Consider the following 21,975-nt stretch of genomic DNA (forward strand, 5'->3'; position numbering starts at 1 on the left):
ATACATTAAAGGTTGAATTCATGGCTTTTGCAGGCAACTCCCTCATGCTCCTGAGAACCCAGTGGCCCTGCTAAGCACCACTGAGCAAAGAGCCATTAATCTGACATGGGCCAGGCCTTTTGACGGGAACAGCCCGCTAATCCGGTATATTCTGGAAGTCTCCGAGAACAGTAAGTGGACTTTTAAGCATGGGGAAGATATCCATAACTGGGATCCTACCAAGAGAGACTTCCCGGAGCTCTCCCTCTTCTGATGGCTGGCCTTTGTGAAGGTGCTAATCATGCTTGCAGGTGGTAATAGCAGTGTGTGGGCGGGACTTATCATGCATAGAGGCGGGGCTAGGCCCTGATATCCTTTCGTGTTGAGGAGTGGGCATGGAATGGGTGTGGCCAACACCACTGCCCTGCCCAGAGAAAGGTGATCCAGAGAATAGAGCTTCACCCGGAGACTCCGAGTCCCATCTAGAGATATAGAAAGCATTGTGGAGTCCGGGAATGGCTTACCCCTATATATATGTGTGTATATATATATATATATATATGTGTGTGTGTGTGTGTGATTAGTCAATATTACACATCGTCCCTTTCAAACCAGCATTTAGGTCATAATTCTCCCTCTTTTTGTAGCCCAACGTATCTTAAATTAGAAGGTTTTTTTCTATACTGCACACACACAGAAATAGTTAAAAGAAACCTTTTCCCCATAATGTAATGGAAAAGCAGCAATAACCATATTATTTTATCTCATTGCTCCTTTAAGGCGCCCCCCCCGCTCACACTCGCGCGCCTGCTTCCCTTTTTCCCTGCAAATTGAATTTTTCCATTTTTATGGCACACAAACTTACTTGGTATGAAAACCACAGCACCGGGTTACATTGTATTGTGCAGATAAGCACGTCCTGGAGATGGCTTAGCATCAAGACGCGGCACGGAATAGCAAAGCAGATCATGACACTAACCCTTTCAATGCCACTGTTACTTTATTCTGACACTTTTCTCTTTTTTTATCTTTTTTTTTTCCCCCTTAAGACTCGGTATCTCAAGATCCAAACCTGGCACTTAAATACTGATTCTTTAATACAATTGAGTCTATTAACAATATGATATTATATATATATATATATATATATATATATATATATAGGATCCCCGCAGCAGGTGAAACAGTTACTACCATAGTGTATTAACCCTTTTGCAACCAGAAGGGCCAGTGATGTGTTCCTTCTATATGGCCACAAAGGTGTTAACCAAACCCTATCTTATTTGCAGGCATCTCTGCCTTGCAAGCTGTTATTCCATATTTATGAGGCTCCTTCAGAGAGATTTAGCATGTCTTTCGCCTGCCTGCGCATATCATATGCAGATCTTATATCCTATCTAACACCCCAAAGGACCAAACCCCTAGAGCAGACCCCTCTCTGATTTCCATACACCGTAGACTTCATTTATCTTCTCTCCGAACTTGTGCGTGAAAAAAAACCCAAAGATGTTTTTACCTGTGTCATTGGAGTGTCCCCTGTAAGACAAGAAGGTGATGATAACCGGGGATGGACGGGAATTGGTGTCACAGATGGGGTGGACTGTCTTTTCTCCCAACTTCTTGAAAGTCATGGGATTCATGCAGTCTAAGTGACCTTGTTTAGAAGGACCAGTTCCTCCATTTGGGACCCAAATTCCGGTTCCCCTTGTTCCTCCCCTGATGCCCCCGTGAGGGAACGGAAAGGGATACTTTTATGGGCAACACTTTAAATATCAAGACATCGAGAATTGTATGAAATGGTTTGGGGTGAGAAGAAGGGTTAATCATGTGATGGGATGGTGGAAAATACCGAGATAAAAGTAATTGTGAAACGGTGGGGTTCTTTTTTGTTCGGGTTGGAGAAAGAGTTGGGTAGCAGGAGGTGCTACTTGGGTGGGATTGATGGACTGTACACCGTGTCCTCACAGATGCTCCCTGGACCATCCTGTTGGCCAACGTGGATCCGGATCTCACCTCCACCGTGGTTAGAAATCTCACCCCCGCACGCTCGTACCGGTTCCGTCTCTGTGCAGCGAACGATGTTGGGAAAGGACAGTTCAGCAAAGAAACCAAACGGTAAGACCCGGTGTCACTGGGATACATGAGCACACAAAGCCGATTCTACCCAGGGGGGGGCGAAAAAACAGATCAGGTCGAAGGATAGATTGACCGCCAACATTCTGGTGTCTTGTCAGGATCAGGGAAGCGTCCTCTGAGAACCCCTTGCTAAAAGCTGGCGATTGGGGGGCTTCATGGCAGAGCTTCCCTGCCGAGGCGTCCAAAGCCGGTAAGGAAACGAAATTCAGGGCATCAGTTCCACCTGTTCTTTAATTTCTCATGAGGGAAGCTAAACTGGGAAGCGGGATTTGTTTCAAGTACATCTGGGGTTTCCCATTTCAAGGAAATAGAAATTGTCAGACAAATTAACCGGCTGCAGCGACAAGAAATGAGCATATTCTGCAAAAATACGTTTTCTGACGAGTGTTTGAAGTTGGGTTACCTCTCCGCAAACTCTCTCGTTTTATTTTCGCGTATTTTTTTTTTTGAGTAAAAGATTCAGTAACTGAAGCGTTCCCTCGGTGGATTATCCCGGATTGCATGCGGCTGCCACAGTGAGTTTTAGAGCCTATGGTTAGGGTGTCAGGGGACGCATATATTAAATCGGGCAACGGTAAATCATGTGTCTCTTTTTTAGTAGTTTAAAAACGCGACCCTTTATGTGCTCCTCTGTCATTTGTCAGCTGGACGAGACTCTATATTTATCTGCACTACAAGATACACTTAAGATTCTTAGCTTTACCTAATCACATCCCAGATGGCAGGCTTCTTGCAGAGTTCAGAAAGTATGGTAAATGTTTTAATTTATGAGGTTTCTACAGTATGTTTGTAGCCATGTCGGTGGCTTTGACCCATTATGTCTTGATCAATAAAATGTCCTTCTCCCTGCAGTGTGGGCCTCCCCGAAGAGCCTCCTAGCGCTTCTCCCCAAAATGTAATAGCCAACGGCCGCACTAACCAGTCCATTATGATCCAGTGGCAGCCGCCCCCTGAAAACCATCAAAATGGCATCCTGAAGGGATATGTCATCAGGTGAGAGCCACAGAGGCAAGCGAATAAATCTAAAGACTTGCCATGAGAAAACTTTTGTCCTGGTGTCTCCAGCCGTTTTACATTACATTACATTACATTCCAGCCATGTACACGGTGCTGTGCAGACATAACGAGAGGAGTAATACAGGGCTTGTGTAGAGAGGATTATCAGGAGACAAAGGGATTGCAAGTGGATACGGGATTAGTGACTGAGAGTGTTACAGCGAAAGGAGGAAAGGTGAAAGTCATATCGGGGACAAGGTCAGAGAGAGAAAGCGGTGTGGTGTATTGGATAGAGGGATTAGTGAAGGAATGGGGAAGAGTTATGGGATAATGAGAAGAATGAAGGGGTGAAGGTAAGAGCTCATGGTGTGAGAATGGGCATTGGGTATTTACTTTGAGGGACAGGAGAGAAGAGTGTTAGATAGATGGGGGTAGGTTAGAGATAGATGGAGAAAGGCTTTGTGAGGGGCAGACAGATGACGAATAGGATTAGGACAGAGATAGCACGAATGGCATGGATTGAAAAATGTAAATTGAGAATGGATATCAAGGGCAATGATAGCAGCTAGATAGGGAGGGACATCAAGAAAGAGAACAAACGAATGCCATGTGTTGGCAGAGAAACACGGAGGACAATTCTCAGTCCTCAAACCGCAACATTCATCAGTCTGAGAAACAAAGTATTCAGCAGTGCTCAGCTACAAAATCAAAGGTCCCATCGTCAAAGACCAGGATGTCGGAGTCATTTCATAAAACCGGCCAGCAGATAAAATCACAATAATTTACAAACCCTACATGGCACCAAAGGGCTGATCATCTCATAGCTGATGTGTTACACATAGTGACTCCTAATCGTCAAAAAGAGAGGTTTAGTAAATAGAAAGTGGATGATGGTGAGAAGGAAACAGAAGTGATTAAACATACACATCCATAGGTTGTGAGAAGAACCTGGATATTTTTCTCCCGATCTTCCTCTAGGGCTCCTCTTTTTCCTACCTTTCTTATTCTTCCCTCTCCGTCTTCCAGGTACTGTCTCTCTGGTCTGCCTGTCGGATACCAGTATAAAAACTTGTCCAGTCCTGACATTACCAGCTTCCTGCTGGAGGACCTCATCATCTGGACCAACTATGAAATTGAGGTGGCTGCGTTCAACAACGCTGGGCTGGGAGTATACAGCCCGAAGGTCACCGAGTGGACCCTGCAAGGAGGTGGGTTGCAGTGGGATGTAGGGACACTGGATATTTAATACTATTGGGGTATTTTGGCTGTTTTAAATAAACGTAAACCACAGTTAAATGTGGGCTGTCCACGTCTAGCGCTTGACCTCATGTTTCTCTTTCAGTGCCCACTGTACCCCCCGGGAACGTGAAGGTCGAGGCTGTGAATTCTACCACCATTCGCTTCACCTGGACTCCACCAAGCCCGCAGTTTGTGAATGGGATTAACCAAGGTTACAAGGTATAACCTACAAGCTGCTCATGTATGTAGGTAGTGTGTACCGTGCATTGCAAACCCGATACCATTTAACCCACCAAATAACGAGACGGAGACTGAAATTGGATAAAGCAGGCCACAGCACAATTTTATTATAAACCATAAAACACTGTGTTGGCCCAAAACACCATAAACCAATAAACAAGAATATACAATAACCGATAAATAATAAATACAAATATACATAACACATTACCATAACATATTCAAACATAACCAACACAGGAACCAAATTAACCCCGTCCTTGCCGGCCTCTCACACTGCACAATCCAGACCACGGGTACTCACCTTCCCCCTCGTCCAAACAAAATTGACAGCTACCTTTCGCTGTCCCACCACCAATGCTAACCACCAGCCGTCCATCGGCTCGGTGGGCACGTCCAATAAAACACCAGAGGTTAGGGGAGGACTGAGCCTTCCATTCCACCAGCATCCAAACTCCATCACTTACCAAAACCAGACCGGCAAGGACACGCAAACCGCCAGCTGCGACAAAAGAAAGTCAGTACACATAAAATAGGGAGGGAGGGTGGGAAGCAGGTAAGACTGTTGGCCGTGTCTGTAAAAAGGACAGTGACCGGGGTCACCCAGAGGGCACCTTATATCACCTAGGGTCTCCCGCCCCTCAATTAACATACCCCAATCAAAACACGCACATGCCCCGAGCATGCACTAACCCACACACATACATGCTCCCTGTCCATTTAGCTACGCTGATTCCCAGGGGCCTGGTCCTTCACAGTCCACTTTCTCAATTGCCACTGTGGCTCAGTTCTTATATTTCCCTAAGACCTAATTGCACTGGACGACCCCCTCCATCTCTGCTTTTTACACTTCTGACTTTTTAGTGCCAATTAATTTCTAGATGCCATCAACAAAGAATTATTGTTATTCAATACAGACAGGGCAGGGCTGTCCTAATGGCCGCGTGATTACTTCTGGCTGCAATTAATCTACATTAAACTCATTTACATGACTCTTGTACAATGGAGTCTGTGCTTTTAATTGGCCAAGAGCTTGATAACTATGGAGATATTTAACTTCCATATTAAGTTCTAATTAGTATTTCTGATTAAGAAATTCTGTTCTGAAATCGCTGTCTAATTAAGATGTTCTTGGCCTGTTGGAGTCCTGGCGGTTATATAGCTTCATGCCTGTCGTAAATCAGGAGATAACAGCGAAGCCGAGGAGTTAGATCATTGTGTGTCCAGAGAAAAAGTAACACTTCTTGTATCTCCAGTTTAAAGGGTGTTTTGGATGTAGCTCTTGGAACTCGCTATGCCGCTGGTGTAGTATTCCTTGAGTCCTGCACCGGTTCTCAAGGAAATACATAAGGTGCAGGAGCCACATAACCAAGGGAGGGCTGTTCTCTTGAGGCCCTTCCGTTGCAAAACCATTGTTTAGGGCCACATTTTATGGGTGCCCAACTAGTTAGGGTAATTGGGATCACAAGGTAAAGGGGTCTAAGTGGCACTCCCGACCCAAACTGTTGGGCCCTCAGGTTATATTAAGGGCCCCATGCTTGAATCCTGTTTTGGATCTAATCGTCTGCATCTTGAAACATGTGCAACTGATACTCGCTGATATTCCGTTATATTACAGAGTCAATTAGGTGCCACTTTTGCACAAAAATAAGCCAGTGAGATGATAATTCACACCTTGCGCATGCGTTCCAATAAAACACAAGCCATTCGAAGCAGATGTCATTGGTGGAAGCGGCAAATGACCTATGAGTGTACCAAGAAGCCTTAGGGGTCCATCATGGGCTCCGGGGACCTAGGGTACGCCAATAATCCCACTGCTCTATTTCTAAGTGTTGATACAGTTGTGGAAGTGTCGTCATTGTGAGATATGGAAGACACAGCACCGTGCCCTTTCGCGAGTGCAGCAAACTTTAAATTACTGTCTTTTCTTGAATCTTCATTACGCACAAAATGTCAGAGGCATATATATATATTTTAATGAGCGTGAACCCGATGCAAAATAAACCTGGATATATGAACCGCCTCGGATTGCAAATCCACGTGGCCAGACAGGTCAGAGTTATGTCTTCTCATTCTCCATAGTACGTCTTCTGTCAGGTTCTCCAGGGGCCGATTCGATGCAGAGGGGCTGCTATTTAATGGCGGCTGATGGAGAACTCTCGGGTCTTCAATACAATGTAGATCTGAAATGCTTTTTCTGCAATAAACTCTGTTTTAAATACGGGGCCCATGAGCTAATTGGCCTACTTATACTTTGTATCTATATATTTATATATATATATAATTTCATTGGCTGCTTCCCCCGTAGAGCGTTTGCATTTCCTGTCGCAGCACTGCCACCCGGTGGATTAAACAGGAACTGTGAGAAACCTCACCAGATGTAGTCACTTGTCCCTGTAATATAATAATAAGCTCCAACAATCCGTCTAATGCCACTAATCTGTAATAGCGAGAGCAGCAGAGCTTGCCGAGCACGCGTCTCATGCGCTCAAGGATACACCGGGATTTGCAAAAGAAACAGGAACGGATTTGCTGCAGCGCCTTTTTGAAAAATGTATATTTAAAAAAAAAAAAGGAAATGCCGTGCAGTCCTTCAAACTTTTACCCTGCTATAAAAAAAAAAGCACCGAGACCCTTTATTCTGCAACCCTGTTCTTTGGGCATGTGCCCCTCTAACCCACCCCTAGTTACCCCAATGCCCACATACTCAACAGTGATGTTTATTTTATTCATTATATGCCATGAGCTCTAATAATAAAAAAAAAACTTGCTGTATAAAAGTACAGAGAGGCGAAGACGATGTCATAATGTAAAAGACTTAATAGGGATTTTCCAATGATTAGAAGGCTTTAAAGTTTAGGATTAAAGTTAAGGTATACATTTTTAATGATTACGTTTGTTCTGTTTGAAATGATTTATTCAGCAAGTTGTCCGAGATGTCTTAAAATGGAAAAGGTCATATAATGGAGCACAATCTATAATGCAGAGCAGCGTATAATGCAGAGCAGACTATAATGCAGCGCAATATATAATGTAGATCAGCATTTAATGCACAGAAGAGAATACTTCAGATTTATATATAATATGTAGCAGCATATAATGCAGCGCAATATAAAATGCAGAGCAGCGTATAAATCAGATCGATAAGTAATGCAGAGCATCCTGTAATGCAGCACAATATATAATGCAAAGCAGCATATAATACAAAGCAGAGCATAATTCAGATCAATGTATAATGCAGAGCAGTGTATAATGTAGTGCAATATATAATGCAGAGCAGCGTATAATGTTGTGCAATATATAATGCAGAGCAGCGTATAATGTTGTGCAATATATAATGCAGAGAAGAGTATAATTCAGACCAATGTATAATGCAGAGCAGCGTATAGCACAGACCCGGTTATGCCCTCGGCAGTATGGCAGCTATTTCAGACAGCGAGTACAGCACTCGCCGAAGAGTTTTTCCTTTCCTACGCAGCAGGAACGCTCACTCATCTCTTCTCTCCGCAGCTGATAACGTGGGACCCGGCGCAGGAGGACGACGTCACTGTTGTGACCGTGCGCCCCAACTTCCAAGACAGTGTGCACGAGGGCTTCATCCCCGGCATGAAGAAGTTTACCAAGTACATGGCATCTGTCCTGTGCTTTACCACCCCTGGAGACGGGCCGGGCAGCACCCCCCAGCCAGTCTGGACCCACGAGGATGGTACACACACTTTGTCGCATTCAATATCACAATATCGCAATCACAATATCATTAAATTAGGGAAGAGTAAAATTACTATAAAATGCATTTTTACCAGCGACATATGATGGTTTAAGAGACACGAGGCAAGAAAATAGGAGGTTTGATCCATGATTCTCATTTTCAGAAGAATCCAGTCTAGATTTATTAAATTTCATCTCTTCTTTGCCAGTTCCCGGCCCAGTGGGGGATCTCAGCTTTGATGACATCTTGGACACGTCTCTGAGGGTGACCTGGAAGGAACCTACAGAGAAGAATGGAATTCTGACAGGTAGGCCCTGAAGGCTTGTGGTTGCGATGGTCAGTGTTTGTGCCTTAGTAGTTTCAGATGATAGGAAGGTAAATTGGAATGAGTAGTAGTGTGTGGAGTCTTGGATAAAGGAGTGTGTAGCGGGTGATGTTAAGCACTGACCTTAACTCTTAGAATCAGACTTGAGTGTTCTACTCATTCCTGACCAAAGGTCTCAGACTCACCTCAAGACTTTCCTTCCAGGTTACAAGATCTCCTGGGAGGAGTTTAACCAGACCAACACCAGAGTCACCCACTACCTACCCAACCTTACCCTAGAGTATCGAGTCACCGGGCTCACTTCACTCACCACATATACCATCCAGGTGGCCGGGATGACCTCCAAAGGTCAAGGAGCTGTGTCTTCATCCACCATCTCTTCAGGAGTTCCACCAGGTCAGTACATTACAGGATCTCCAGTGGTCCACGAAGCCCAGCGCAACAGTTGAAGCGGTAGACATTTGTTACGGAAGTATCGGGTCTCTTTACTGATGCTGAAAACTTTGTAGCAAACCACAACATTAAAGACATTGCAGATAAAAGTCAAATAAAGACAGATAAAGACTTTTCAAAGTCTGACCTCAAAAATTTAGGATCTTTTCATGAACTCAGTTTGTTACATCTGTATTCATGTGAAGGCATATTGTTTGCTCTCTTGGGGAACATTCCATTTGCATAATATTATAGTGTTTTTTTTATGATATTCTTTTTTTTTCAGAGCTACCCGGTGCTCCAACTAACTTGGGAATCACTAATATTGGCGCCCGCTCTGTTACGCTTCAGTTCCGACCAGGATATGATGGAAAGACCTCAATCTCCAGGTGGCAAGTGGAAGCCCAGGTAACACTGCTGAGATACTTTTAATTTGAGTTACTGTTTGAAAGATAATGTTAATATATTCAAGATTCCCCCATAAAAATGCCATAACATTCCTGGTGTGGATGTTGTAGATCGGGACACCAGCAGAATCGGAGGACTGGGTCCTTTTACATCAAGTGGCAAACGAACCTAACGCAAGATCCCTGGTGGTCCCAGGATTGAGCCCTTATACCTTTTACAGGTAAGCAGAAGGCATTCTAACTATAACCTGATGATAGGGATCTATGAGGGGTGGGTGACAGACTGTGGTGGAGAGATGATTTGTACAGAAGAAGAAGTACCAAAATGTTCTGACATTGGCTCGGTTAAATTTGCTGACGCTGATGATGGCTGATGTCTCCCCCCAGCTTCCGCATGAGACAGGTGAATATTGTGGGTACCAGTCCCCCAAGTGCACCATCCCGAAAAATACAGACATTACAAGCTGCACCGGATATGTTCCCAGCCAATGTGACGCTAAGAACGGCCAGTCAGACCAGCCTGTGGGTGCGCTGGCTGGTGAGTACCAACCTCCCTTAATTGTCAAGGCATGATCAGTTTTCTCCTTTTGTATGGAAGATAGACTGAATCAGATGTTAAGCGGTGGGCTACATTACTGTTTCTTCCTTCCATAGCCCTTGCCCGAGCAGGCATACAATGGCAATCCAGAGTCTGTGGGGTACAAGATCCGATGTTTGCGGTCTGATGGCAAAGGGAAATCCTTCACTCACGTTATCCATGACCGGATAGAGAGAGAGTACACGATCGAAGACCTGGAGGAGTGGACGGAGTATAAGGTGCAGGTTCAAGCCTTCAATGCTATCGGAGCCGGACCCTGGAGCCCTGTCGCACTTTCCAGGACTCGAGAATCAGGTGCATATAAATATATTATATAATTTAGTTTGTATTTGGATATAAGAGTTCCAAATTTTAGAAGTTCTCCAGTACCAGGTGAAGCAGGCTCCATAGAACAAGAGGTTAATTGGAGAGATTGGCCCTTACTATCTTAGTGCATCTTGACCCTGGTTTCATATCTGTGTGGGATCTGATGGAAGATATTGTGGTCATAAAAAAATATTTTTCTTCGTCGACAGTCCCTTCCTCTGGTCCAACAAATGTCTCTGCTCTGGCAACAACTTCAAGCAGCATCCTGGTGCGCTGGAGCGAGATCCCCGAGGCAGAACGCAACGGACTCATATTGGGATACAAGGTGAGTGTGGCAGATTTTCTAATGATTGCAATCCTGATGGGCCTTCCATTATTGCAAAAATGTGGTCACGTCAACAGTCTACTTCAGGGAAACCATTATAATGCAGAGATCCTGGCCCCATGGTTATATAGTGGAAACATCACAGCATCCCCAGTATTTATGCCTCTCACCATTTTACCATCACCTACCTCTTATTCAGGTTCTCTATAAAGAAAAGGACTCTGACAGCCCCTCTCAGTTCTGGCTGGTAGAGGGTAACTCGTCCCGTAGCGTCCAGCTTTCCGGCCTGGGAAAATACGTCCTCTACGAGATCCAGGTCCTGGCCTTCACCAGAATCGGGGATGGAGCTGCCAGTTCTGCTATCTTTGAAAGGACCCTGGATGATGGTGAGAACGCCAGCCGATCAGGCGCTTTATTGTCACAAACCCCAATAGGGGATCAGAGCTCAAAAGATACATTGACGACGTATTCAGGAGATGTGAAACTGCCCCTTACCCTCTGCCTTGTGAAGGATTTATAGAACGCTGGTGGAAAGAGACCTCGGTCAGTGACAGTATTATGAGAAAATAAAGCATTCTTGTTTGTATTTTGTTTTCAGTCCCGGGTGCCCCGGTGGGAATTTTCTTTCCAGAGGTGAGAAATACATCTGTGCGTCTCATCTGGCAGCCACCTGCAAATCCCAACGGGATTATTTTAGGTAAGACTTGTGAAGGTTGACTGGGTGTTACTGGGGGGAAACTATTATGCTTTGCACACAGCACTTCCTGCTAAGCCTTAAAACCTCTTCCTCCAAAGGAAGTTCTTGTAAGACAATTAAAAAAAACGTGTTGGTTAAACTTGGGAAATGCTCTTTAGTTTTGGTGATAATTTCCCCTCCTGAATCTTTCTCCCTCAGCTTATCAGATCACTCACCGTCTCAACACTACTAATGCTAACACAGCCACGGTGGAGGTCCTGAACCCCAGTGTGAGGCAGTATACGGCCGCCGGCCTCCGACCAGAGTCTGTCTACCTGTTTCGCATCACGGCCCAGACGCGAAAGGGATGGGGAGAAGCCGCGGAAGCCCTGGTAGTGACTACAGAGAAGAGAGGTCAGTAGGGTGGTCTCAATCTCCATCCCTACATTTAAATAGAATATGGAGTCAGCTCTAGTTCTGAGATATGGATTTTTTTTTCACTTATCCCATTCCAAATATGATCACAGTCAGCAGGAGAAACTTCTTCTCACACTCCTGAAGACAGTAGGAATCAGACCCAGGTTGGCCATCTGCCATCTTTTGTCCTCCGTCGGCTGCTGGTCTTAAAGTGCCAGAGCTGCCCTGTCATCAGCTGTCCAGCCTTGATAGGAGTTGTAATATTTGCACCCTCTCAGCACTTGTTTTGATCCCCAGACCAAGTTGTGTTCCCTACGAGCAAATGACTACTGGGAAACAAAGTTTGCCAGCTTCACTCAGCTGAGTTTTTGTCCCTCTAAGATTTGGCGGCTCTGTTATCTGTACATTGGACACAATTTCCGTTATGGGCACCTTACAAATATGCTTTATTTTATCCGAAGCAGCTTATTTTATTAGCCTGTTTAACGTCTTCCTGATACTTTCCAGGTGCTGCTATATCATGCTGATTAGTAACGCCGTTTATTCACAAACTAACGCGATTTATATCCACGAGGGACGTTGTTGTACAGTTTCTGTTAATTTACTTTATATTCATCTATTTCTGGGCTATTAACTATTCACGTTTCAAGTAATTTCCTCGCAGGTGGCTGCCATCAAAGTTTATGGTGTAAAATCACTTTCCGTAGATGGCACTTTTTGAGGATTACTGTGTATTAAGAGGGGATCCCCTTTGGCATTTTGCGGGGTATTGTATCCGAAGCGAGTTGCTTAATGTGCTGTCTCCCTACTAACAGATCGTCCTCAGCCGCCGGGCAAGCCGTTTGTTCTACAAGAAGACGTAAAATCACGTAGCGTGCTGTTGTCATGGGAACCAGGCAGCGATGGCCTCTCTCCTATACGTTACTATACCATCCAGACACGGGAACTGCCCAAGGGGCACTGGGTGGTACATTCTGCCTCGGTCAGCCACAACGCAACCTCCACCATTGTTAATCGGTAAGAGGGCTGGAGGAAGATAAAGACTCAGTTTGGGGTGGGATTTATTAAATATAGACACCTCCTGCCCGCGATTATTGGACTACAACTCTCATAACTCTCATATTTTTGATTTGGAAAGGTTTGTTGGAGTTGTAGTCCTCTTGGTGTTGGATTAAGAGTCAACAAAGCCTTAGACCGAATGCCTAATTACTTATTTACAATCATCCCGAAAATATAGGGGCAGTAGACCCCTTAAATTGTAAATCCCCTAATCCCAGCCAATTTGGAGGATGTCGATAAAATCCTCGCCATTGTCATTAATATTCAGGTATGGAAGGAGCCCATTGACTCGTTGGCGGGTTCCGTGGTAGCTTCACCTTGCGGATTTACTTAAAACTTCCTCATCCATCATGCTGGTTACCTCTGATCTTTTTGTTCTTATCACCCTGTGCCTATTCTTTCATCTTAGATTAAAGCCGTTCACTTCATATAAATTCCGCGCCAAGGCAACTAACGACATCGGGGACAGCAGATACAGCGAGGAATCCGAGTCGTTAACGACCCTGCAGGCCGGTGAGTGGCTTCCTTTTACAAATACTTTTAGTAAACGCTACCGGTGACCCGACCCGACTCCTCACTGACTTTAGCGTGACTATGTGACGAAGTTTCACTTGCAAAAACCTAAGCTCTTTTATGTTGTGGTTGGGGGTTTCGCTGTTGACTTTTACCGTTTCTTTTTATTTTGCTACTTTTTTTGTACAATGGAGATTTACGACCTCATTGTGTTCTGGTTTATTGCAGCGCCTGATGACGCACCATCAATTGTCTCTGTGACACCTCACACAACAACCTCCGTGTTAATACGGTGGCAGGTAAGGGGTGTTTTTTTTTTTTTTTTTACAATGGCGGCCGACTGGCAATGTTCATCCCGGGCAAACCCTACAAATGGCATCCGGCAGCCTAATAATTCAATGTGAGACGGAATAACCCCTAAAGGTTCAATACAGACTGACCAGTCTAAGCCAAAGTCGACAAGAATTTGCCAAAGCAGGACTGGATAGAGAGGGCCGTGAATGGAGCTGGTGACATTATTAATGGGCACCATCTGTGGTCAAATGAGGAATTACAGTTAAAGCGTATATACAGGCTTGATACTATATAAAATAGAATGCGGAAAATATCTGACCCATGCTCCTCTCTTTGCACAGGCGCCGGCTGAAGACAAGATAAACGGGATTCTTCTAGGCTATCACGTCCGATACCGTGAACTTGCATACGATGGGCTGCGTAGTTTCACCGTACGGAGCATCAATAACCCAAGTGCGAAATGGGCAGAGTTAAACTGTAAGTATCAATTAAATCGGACAATTCTGTGATGTGAGGGTTTTGTAAAGAGAGTTTAAAAGTGCTTCGCAGTTCTTAAACGCGTGAATGTTGTTTGCCACGCTGTGTTAATTAATATCGTGCTTGTCTGCGTGATGCGCATGCTGGTTGTGCTGTAACGTCATCTTGCGAGCTAGAATCAGGATAGATCTTATTGTCTGGAGTAATCCACCAATCTGATCTCAGATCACGTCAGTGTTAATTCTGTCCATTTTACAGACAGACCCCAGACCAGTTTGCTAGATTTCTCAGCGTCTGTGCTGCGTGCGTCAACGTCACTTCCATGGTGCCAGGCTGATGATACGTAGGCCTTCTTATGTTTGTCTGTTCGTCCTGTTCTGCGTATACTAACAGTCCCTCACTGTTCTCCTCCCACCACCACCTCCCCTTGTTCCTCTTCCCTGTCTGGATAGCTGGCTACATGATCCGGAACCTGAGTGAACCATCTCTCACCCAGTACGAGTTGGACAGTAAGTTTGCACCATTAACCCTGGAGGCCAACCTCTGGCTTGGTAGACTCATCCGTCCTTCACATTCATCTTTGTCCTGATGACATTAGGGAGGTCAGCATGGCGCCCCCGACTTGACTACTATATGAAATACAGCATATTGAGTTGAGGGCAAGTATGTCTGAGCATGAATAAGGAGTAGATGGAGCGCTTGGTTCTCCTTGGTTAGAGGAGCGCGGCTCTTATGTTACTACAGATGACAGAGCATTGTTAGGAAGTCCCTGGATCTCTTCTACCTGACCGCCATGTACTCGAGTCACAATTAAACTGTTAGGACAGCGTGGAACATTTTTGTGGCTCGCACCTGAACCACACAGTTTAAATGTCTGCTCTCCGAGGCATGTCAACGAGGCACTTGGTGTCACTTCAATGTACACTGGGCAAAAGTGATAAATCCAGAGGTTCCTATGCATCTGAATAGAGTGATTTAAGTCAGCAAGTTTTACACACACTGGATAACTTCCAGAATGGTGATGTTAAAGCTGACAACTGACCATAAAATTGAAATTAATGTGATTTCAAAGAATATTTGCCAAAAAAATGTAGACTCCAAAATATCTCAATTCTCTCTTCCTCTTTAGATCTGACCAAACACAAACGTTATGAGATCCGGGTGAGCGTGTACAATGCAGCAGGAGAAGGGCCTACCAGTACCCCCCAGGAGGTGTTTGTCGGAGAGGCAGGTGAGCCCTCACAGGTTCATAATGTAGATTCTGCTACCTTTATATTCTTTACGTTCCTTGAAATGTGCGTGGGGGTTTTTCAGACTTTAATTATTTTGACTTTTGGTTTTTTCCTTTGTGTTTTAGTTCCCACAGCTTCACCACAGAACGTGGCTATCCAGACTGCCACGGCTTTTCAACTTGATGTGACGTGGGACCCCCCACCTCTGGAGGCTCAGAACGGAGACATTCAGGGATACAAGGTACCGAGATTACCCAAACCGCATCCAGACAGATGTTTGACTTTCCATATGCTTGTTACGGTGTAGCACATAATTGAAACAACAGATGAGATCCCTGGGATGATTAGAACTGAAGCAAGCAATCAGCAGCTGCTTACGTGTCACATGACAATTAAGCATTTCCCTACAAAATAACATGAATGAGGCAGAATTTGACAATTAAGGAATTATTGTCATTAAAAGTCCCTTTTTTCATGAAAAAAAAATCAGCGTTTTGTTCAGGACATATTGCAGACCCTATTCTGACAAAATTTTGCATATTAATTTGTGAAATATTCCTAGTTCTCCAATACTCCATTCGTCTGTTATTGGGTGAGACGTTATTCCGGCTATGACCAGCAGAGGGAGCCCTTCTCCTTTTATGCCGTCGATAGAATTCCGTTATCTCCGACGGCGCATAAATACGGCGGATACATATTCCGTACACCGTGTAATATGTAATGTGTGTTAAAACGTTACACTTAGATGATTAATAATAAAAAAGGAGGAAAAGACTTCTTCTAACCATTAACCACAGTATGGAATAAATCGATGAATTAAGTTATCATTAACCCTCACTGTGCCGATTGTTGTATGGCAGAATTTAATAAATATTTCTCTGCTATTAGTCAAAGGACGGATAATCCTACAGATGACCCGCGTGATATCTAGTAGACTAAAGAAAGGATATCATAAGAATACGGTGGTTTTCGGACTTATATATGTAATTATATATATATATATATATATATGCAGATCTTAAATTAAATCTGATTTATGATACTTACAGATATATTACTGGGAAGCGATGCGTAAGAACGAGACAGAGAAGGTGAGAACATTGTTCCTGCCGGAGAGTGGGGTTAAACTCAAGAACCTAACGGGATATACCACGTACCTGATTAGCGTGGTGGCATTTAACACCGCAGGAGACGGGCCCCGGAGCGAGCCTATTCGCACTCAGACCCAGCAAGCTGGTGAGTTGCTACGACGCGTCTTTCCATTACTATTAATGAGGATTTTGGGGTACAGAGTGGGTACAGCACCGTGGGGTGTGGAGTGAGTACAGTACCGTGGGGTGCGGAACCAAACCCATTTTCATCCAAGCTCCTCCCATTTACATCTAGGACCCTCCTACAACGCTGTTGAAAAATGGAGGTCCCTGTCGCTCTTTACTATTGATGGCGAATATCAACCCATTGGTTGATGTTCCTGTAAATGGTTACATTTCTTTAACCCCCGCACTTTTAGGATCTTCGTTTTCCACAAAGCAGAGAGCGCCCCCTCGGGAAAAACGTCCCCATCACGTCTCTGGTTTGAAAACACCAAGTGACATTATGTTGTTCGCTGCTCCTAACAGTCTTTGAATTTTATCCCTTGCGACAACCCAGTCTCCCCTCCCCAGTTTATCCCACTTACCAGTTCCAACTGGGTCAGTCAAAGTGGTTACACGAGGCCAGGTTATTTTCTGAACACTTTTTAATAGTCCTTTTCGTGTTGCTAAGGGAAAAAGATGCACTTTGGGGATTTTGGAGCAGATAAGTGGTGGCACCAGGCATCCATAACCCACCCGAGACATATCAGGTTTTCACATAGAATTCACACTTCTAAACATAGAATGCAAGCGTGACCGCGTGTGTCACATCCCCTGCCACCGCCGTCAGTCTCGCTCGTTATGGAGTCGTTTTAGTACCGGATTCTTTGAGGGCAAACAGGTTCGGCTGGATTCCTTCCCGGTAGAAGGCATGCGGTTGGATGTAAACAGTCCAGGTGCAAACAACTGGATGAAAGGTGTAGTTCATGCCGGTCTAACCGTGAACAGGCAGAATGTAACCCGACAAATAGTCGAGGATGTTGCTTACAGCAGCAAATGCTTTTGCTTACCCATCATCGCCATCTTCACCTCCTTTCTTCTAGCACATGTCTTCTCGCACGCTGTTCTCACCACTTGCAGGGTCTTAGTTAAAGTCGTAGCTGATTGATGCGATAAAACTTAAGTTGAAAACAACTTGGTATATACCCTTAAAGAGGACCATATCCGCCATACCCTTGCAATCGCAACAGTCAAGTATCTAATGGGGGGTATCAAAGTTTGTGCTTGATGTAAATTCAAAGCAGAGAAGACCCCCATCTTTCTCTTCTTTTGTGTCTACATTGAGTATCCTAAATCACCAAAACTGTTTCTCCTTCCCAGCACCCAGTGCTCCGGCATCCATCAGGTTCAGCGAGTTAACCACCACTTCTGTTAACGTCTCATGGGAAGCCCCTCTTTACCCAAATGGCATACTGGAGGGATACCGGCTGGTCTATGAGCCTTGTACTCCAGTAGATGGTAAGGGGAGTCGTGGTCCGGTTGAAGTGTTGCTATGGATGAGTTCCCACTTCTAAATCACCATAATTCTGCATTTCTTTGATTCCTCCTGTTCTTTAGGGGTGAGCAAGGTGGTGACCGTGGATGTGAAGGCTAATAGCCCCCTCTGGATGAAGCTGAAAGATCTGGCAGAAGGGGTGACTTATCGATTCCGTATCCGGGCCAAGACCTTCACATATGGTCCAGAGCTTGAAGCCAATGTCACCACAGGGCCTGGTGAAGGTATGTGTCCATGTGTCTTCACTAAGGGCAGCATATCTACTGTAAATATAAGCCTGACGTTGGGTTTCTCTAATGTAGCTCACTTGAGTGAAATTCCATCCATATCAATAACAATGAACTTTCAAGGTGCCTACAAGAGACAAATATGCTCATTTTGTTATTTTAAATCTGTATTACATCTAGTTTTAAAACTGCTGTAACCTTTAACAATGAAAATGTTCTTACAAGGTGCGCCAGGACCTCCCGGAGAGCCTTTTATAACTAGATACAGCTCAGCGATCACCATTCACTGGTCAAGCGGAGATCCAGGGAAGAGCCCTATCACCAGATACATCATAGAAGCAAGACCGTCGGGTATGTAAAGTGATTCTAAGATGTGTCCTACATGCTCCAGTGAATGTCTTCTCTTCATATTCCGAATACGAGTGAGGAAGTGTTGTGTCTGCCGTCCACAGATGAAGGGCTGTGGGACATTCTTATAAAAGACATCCCCAAAGAGGCGACTTCATACACGTTCAGCATAGACATCTTGAAACAGGGATTGAACTATGACTTCCGAGTGATTGCTGTAAATGACTACGGATACGGGACTCCCAGTGCGCCCACTACGTCGGTCTCAGGTATGACGCTGTACAAGAATAGTCCTCCAAACGTTTGCTCAAGATCTTGATTGTATTAATGAAGTGAGGATTGGCGTATTTCACACTGGGCTGTTCCTGGTTAAAGGAATTGTGACCACTGTGGTGGGCCACACACAATCCTTGATCCTTTCTGTAGACCCAGTAGATCTGTGACCTTCTGCATTATGGCCCATTTGCTGAAACGATGAATGATTCAGACATTCTAAGCTAACGTACCTTCTCACAAATAAGAAAATAATGTTCTGCTACAGAAAAGCCGTCCCAATCACTCTGCGCTTGACCAAAAATAAATACTATTTTAATTCTCAATTTGTTCACCGGGCCAGGTCTTCAGTGTGGTGGTTAAATTATTCTTGACAAACTAGTTTCAGACAGGGCTGGACACAGTATGGTTGAAATGGGTGGCCGGTGGTTGTGGTCCTGTAGGGGATGGGTCTGACCCCATGTATCTGTTCCACACTGCAGCTCAGAAGGCAAATCCTTTCTATGAGGAGTGGTGGTTCCTCGTCGTCATTGCTCTCATCGGCCTCATCTTCATTCTTCTCCTGGTTTTTGCCCTGATCATCCGCGGGCAAAGCAAGAAGTACGCCAAAAAGTCGGACTCAGGTGAGATACCAGGTCCTGTGACCACAGGTTTCAGCCGGGAACCTACCCAGATACCAGATAACCTCACCTTTATATCCACGCAGGATGCAATCCCAAAACCACCGCTCTGGGGCACGGCGAAATGGTCAGTCTGGACGAAAGCCGATTCCCTGCTCTAGAACTTAACAACCGACGGCTGTCAGTCAAGAACTCCTTCTGCAGGAAGAACGGCATCTACACACGGTGAGGAGAGCAAGCACCCAACGCGATGGGCTTGGAAAATGACTGTTTTTGATATAGTTCTCTAGGCGTTATCATCGCTCCAACCTTCGACAGAACTGTTTAAGGCTGTATGTGACGACGTACTAGTAATTTTACATTTTATAGAGGGATTTCCCCTTTAAATTGTGAAATTATTTTGCCAGGCAGCGACGTTTTATGGGGATCCTTGCTGTCCTCGCTTCCTGTTAGTCATTTGGTTTCATCAAGAGCTATATCTGTCATCATGACACAATGTACTAGGACTTTTATCAAGTGAAAATAAAAAAGTAGCCCTCTAAAATAGCAAAAAAAAAAAATGTATACATTGAAAAAATAATTTAATTAAAATTAAAATAATAATGTCATTATTAAAATTATTAAAAATAATGTTTTTAAAATAATGTTTTTTTTTTCAATAATCTATTTTTTTTAAATATTCCATTTTTTTAAAAAAATTTAGTTTTAAAAAAAAGAAGATAGTTTTTAAAAAAAAAAAAAATAGTTTACACCTTAATCAGTTTGCACCTAACCTGCCCTTTTATAACTTTTTTATGACTGTTTTAAAAAATCACAAGTATTGGCCGTAGAAGAGAGGGTTTTAGGGACGAGAGCCTTCACTTTACTGCTAAGTGACTGTTTTTATTAGAAACCAAAAAGAAAAGAAGCCTCTCCTTCTGCTTTTTTATATTCCCTGCTCGTTCCAGCTGACTACAATTCACTTCTCCTGTTGGCTGCATCACAAAGGTTGCTCTGTTACTTACGCCGAAGTACAAGGAGTTCTCTATGGAGCTTTTGAAGGAAGGGGGAGAGAAGGGCTAAGGAGGTGGCTTGCTGAATGTTACAAGCTGGCATAGGGAGGGATTTCAATGTCTGATGAAATAGTCCTGTATTGGACATATAAATAATCGCCTTCATTAGACTGTGTGCAGGAGCTGGGGGGGGGGTCAGTCCTGGCACGGCCAACGTCAGGTTATTGAATTACAGTACTGAAAACGCGTCGGGGATTAACCAACTACTGCCACTGCTGGGAGCTACAACTCCCATAACCACAAGCCCAGGAGCTATAGACAATAACGACAGAGGCTTGTGTTCCAGTATAATAATAATAATAACAATAATAATAATAATAATAATAATAACAATAATATTAATAATTACAATAATAATAATAATAATAATAATAATAATAATAAAAGCTTTATGAAGAGTATTTGGGTTAACAAGGTTGATTTTGTAATTAGCCTCCTCCTGTCCAAACCCTATATGTACTAAGGTGGTATAAATCTGGTATATAAAAGTTTTAGCTGCTAATATAAATATTAATAAAAAAATGAAAAGCTCAGTATGGTTACATAGTAGCTAACAGTCCCAAATGTGACATGGCAGTCCTGGCAACCAGGCTATATTGCTTAGAAAGCGAATTCAATTTAATCCAAGCGTAAAATTATATAAAAAAAGAGAAATCATGGCAGTCTCCCTTGAAGACAGATTCTTCATCACAGGTAGTAAACGGGGACTCGTAAACAATGTATTCCAACAGAGACATAACTGGAATATTCTGGATTACTGCTGTTTGCAAGATAAGATTTGAATGGTTTTTATAAATTGGGTAAAACCAATAAAAGACATAAACACAGTTTGTAACCCAATAATAAAAGGGCATTCCCAGTAAAAATCCATTGTCCATTACGCCATATCTGAACTGAACCAAGTCCGCTTTAATGGAGATGGGTCCGTTTCTCGCAGGTCTCCCCCACGCCCTAGTCCGGGAAGCTTGCATTATTCTGACGAGGACGTTGCCAAGTACAATGATCTGATTCCTACGGAGAGCGGGAGCCTGACCGAAAAACCTTCCGAAGTATCAGACTCACAGGTGAGACACACCATCCATGTCACTGTTGAAGGGTTGGGATCTCAACCGCTGTTTGCAGGTAAAACACCCAAAATGTACTAAATCCAGGCTTAGAGACCTAAAGTCTTGCTACCTCTAGAATAAAGGACATTGTCGCTCTCCACCGATCATCTCCATCATGTGTGGAAGACACTCAAGGAAGCTCTCTGGCTTGTAGGAACCTCCACAAGGGATGTCCTAAACGTATTCATATTCCATAGAAGTCGTCGGCTTGGATTGGTACCAAAGGTTACCTTTCAGCCCGACTGTCACAATGTAACAACTGAAGCCCGAGACTGATACAGAGGAAGGAAACACTTTAGGAAAGTTAGATAAGGAACATTCCCTTTAGTGGAAGCTTTCAGACCCACCAGCAACTACTCCT

At 44.0% G+C, this 21,975-nt stretch overlaps 1 protein-coding gene across 2 annotated transcripts in view; it reads left to right on the forward strand.

The window, feature by feature from the left end:
* The window catches only part of LOC149278728 (protein sidekick-2-like), an 89,356-nt gene that overhangs the window by 62,639 nt on the left and 4,742 nt on the right, over positions 1-21,975 (forward strand). Inside the window, exons 13-43 of one of the 2 annotated variants that reach the window (XM_089501774.1) lie at positions 34-170; positions 1,947-2,094; positions 2,968-3,108; positions 4,138-4,319; positions 4,454-4,569; positions 8,101-8,296; positions 8,508-8,606; positions 8,829-9,020; positions 9,343-9,464; positions 9,575-9,684; positions 9,851-10,001; positions 10,118-10,355; positions 10,577-10,692; positions 10,892-11,078; positions 11,291-11,389; positions 11,588-11,782; positions 12,601-12,802; positions 13,254-13,357; positions 13,586-13,656; positions 13,993-14,128; positions 14,581-14,637; positions 15,258-15,359; positions 15,486-15,601; positions 16,410-16,596; positions 17,814-17,951; positions 18,051-18,212; positions 18,441-18,566; positions 18,668-18,832; positions 19,319-19,459; positions 19,543-19,681; positions 21,446-21,572. In XM_089501774.1, the coding sequence (XP_089357900.1) occupies positions 34-170; positions 1,947-2,094; positions 2,968-3,108; positions 4,138-4,319; positions 4,454-4,569; positions 8,101-8,296; positions 8,508-8,606; positions 8,829-9,020; positions 9,343-9,464; positions 9,575-9,684; positions 9,851-10,001; positions 10,118-10,355; positions 10,577-10,692; positions 10,892-11,078; positions 11,291-11,389; positions 11,588-11,782; positions 12,601-12,802; positions 13,254-13,357; positions 13,586-13,656; positions 13,993-14,128; positions 14,581-14,637; positions 15,258-15,359; positions 15,486-15,601; positions 16,410-16,596; positions 17,814-17,951; positions 18,051-18,212; positions 18,441-18,566; positions 18,668-18,832; positions 19,319-19,459; positions 19,543-19,681; positions 21,446-21,572 (4,402 nt within the window). The remainder of the gene's footprint in view (positions 1-33; positions 171-1,946; positions 2,095-2,967; positions 3,109-4,137; positions 4,320-4,453; positions 4,570-8,100; positions 8,297-8,507; positions 8,607-8,828; positions 9,021-9,342; positions 9,465-9,574; positions 9,685-9,850; positions 10,002-10,117; positions 10,356-10,576; positions 10,693-10,891; positions 11,079-11,290; positions 11,390-11,587; positions 11,783-12,600; positions 12,803-13,253; positions 13,358-13,585; positions 13,657-13,992; positions 14,129-14,580; positions 14,638-15,257; positions 15,360-15,485; positions 15,602-16,409; positions 16,597-17,813; positions 17,952-18,050; positions 18,213-18,440; positions 18,567-18,667; positions 18,833-19,318; positions 19,460-19,542; positions 19,682-21,445; positions 21,573-21,975) is intronic. The other variant, XM_089501775.1, reaches the window with a different exon arrangement.

The sequence above is a fragment of the Sceloporus occidentalis genome, unplaced genomic scaffold (assembly GCF_023333645.1).
Source record: "Sceloporus occidentalis isolate IW3139 unplaced genomic scaffold, rSceOcc1.0.p SCAF_182, whole genome shotgun sequence".
Lineage (NCBI taxonomy): Eukaryota > Metazoa > Chordata > Lepidosauria > Squamata > Phrynosomatidae > Sceloporus > Sceloporus occidentalis.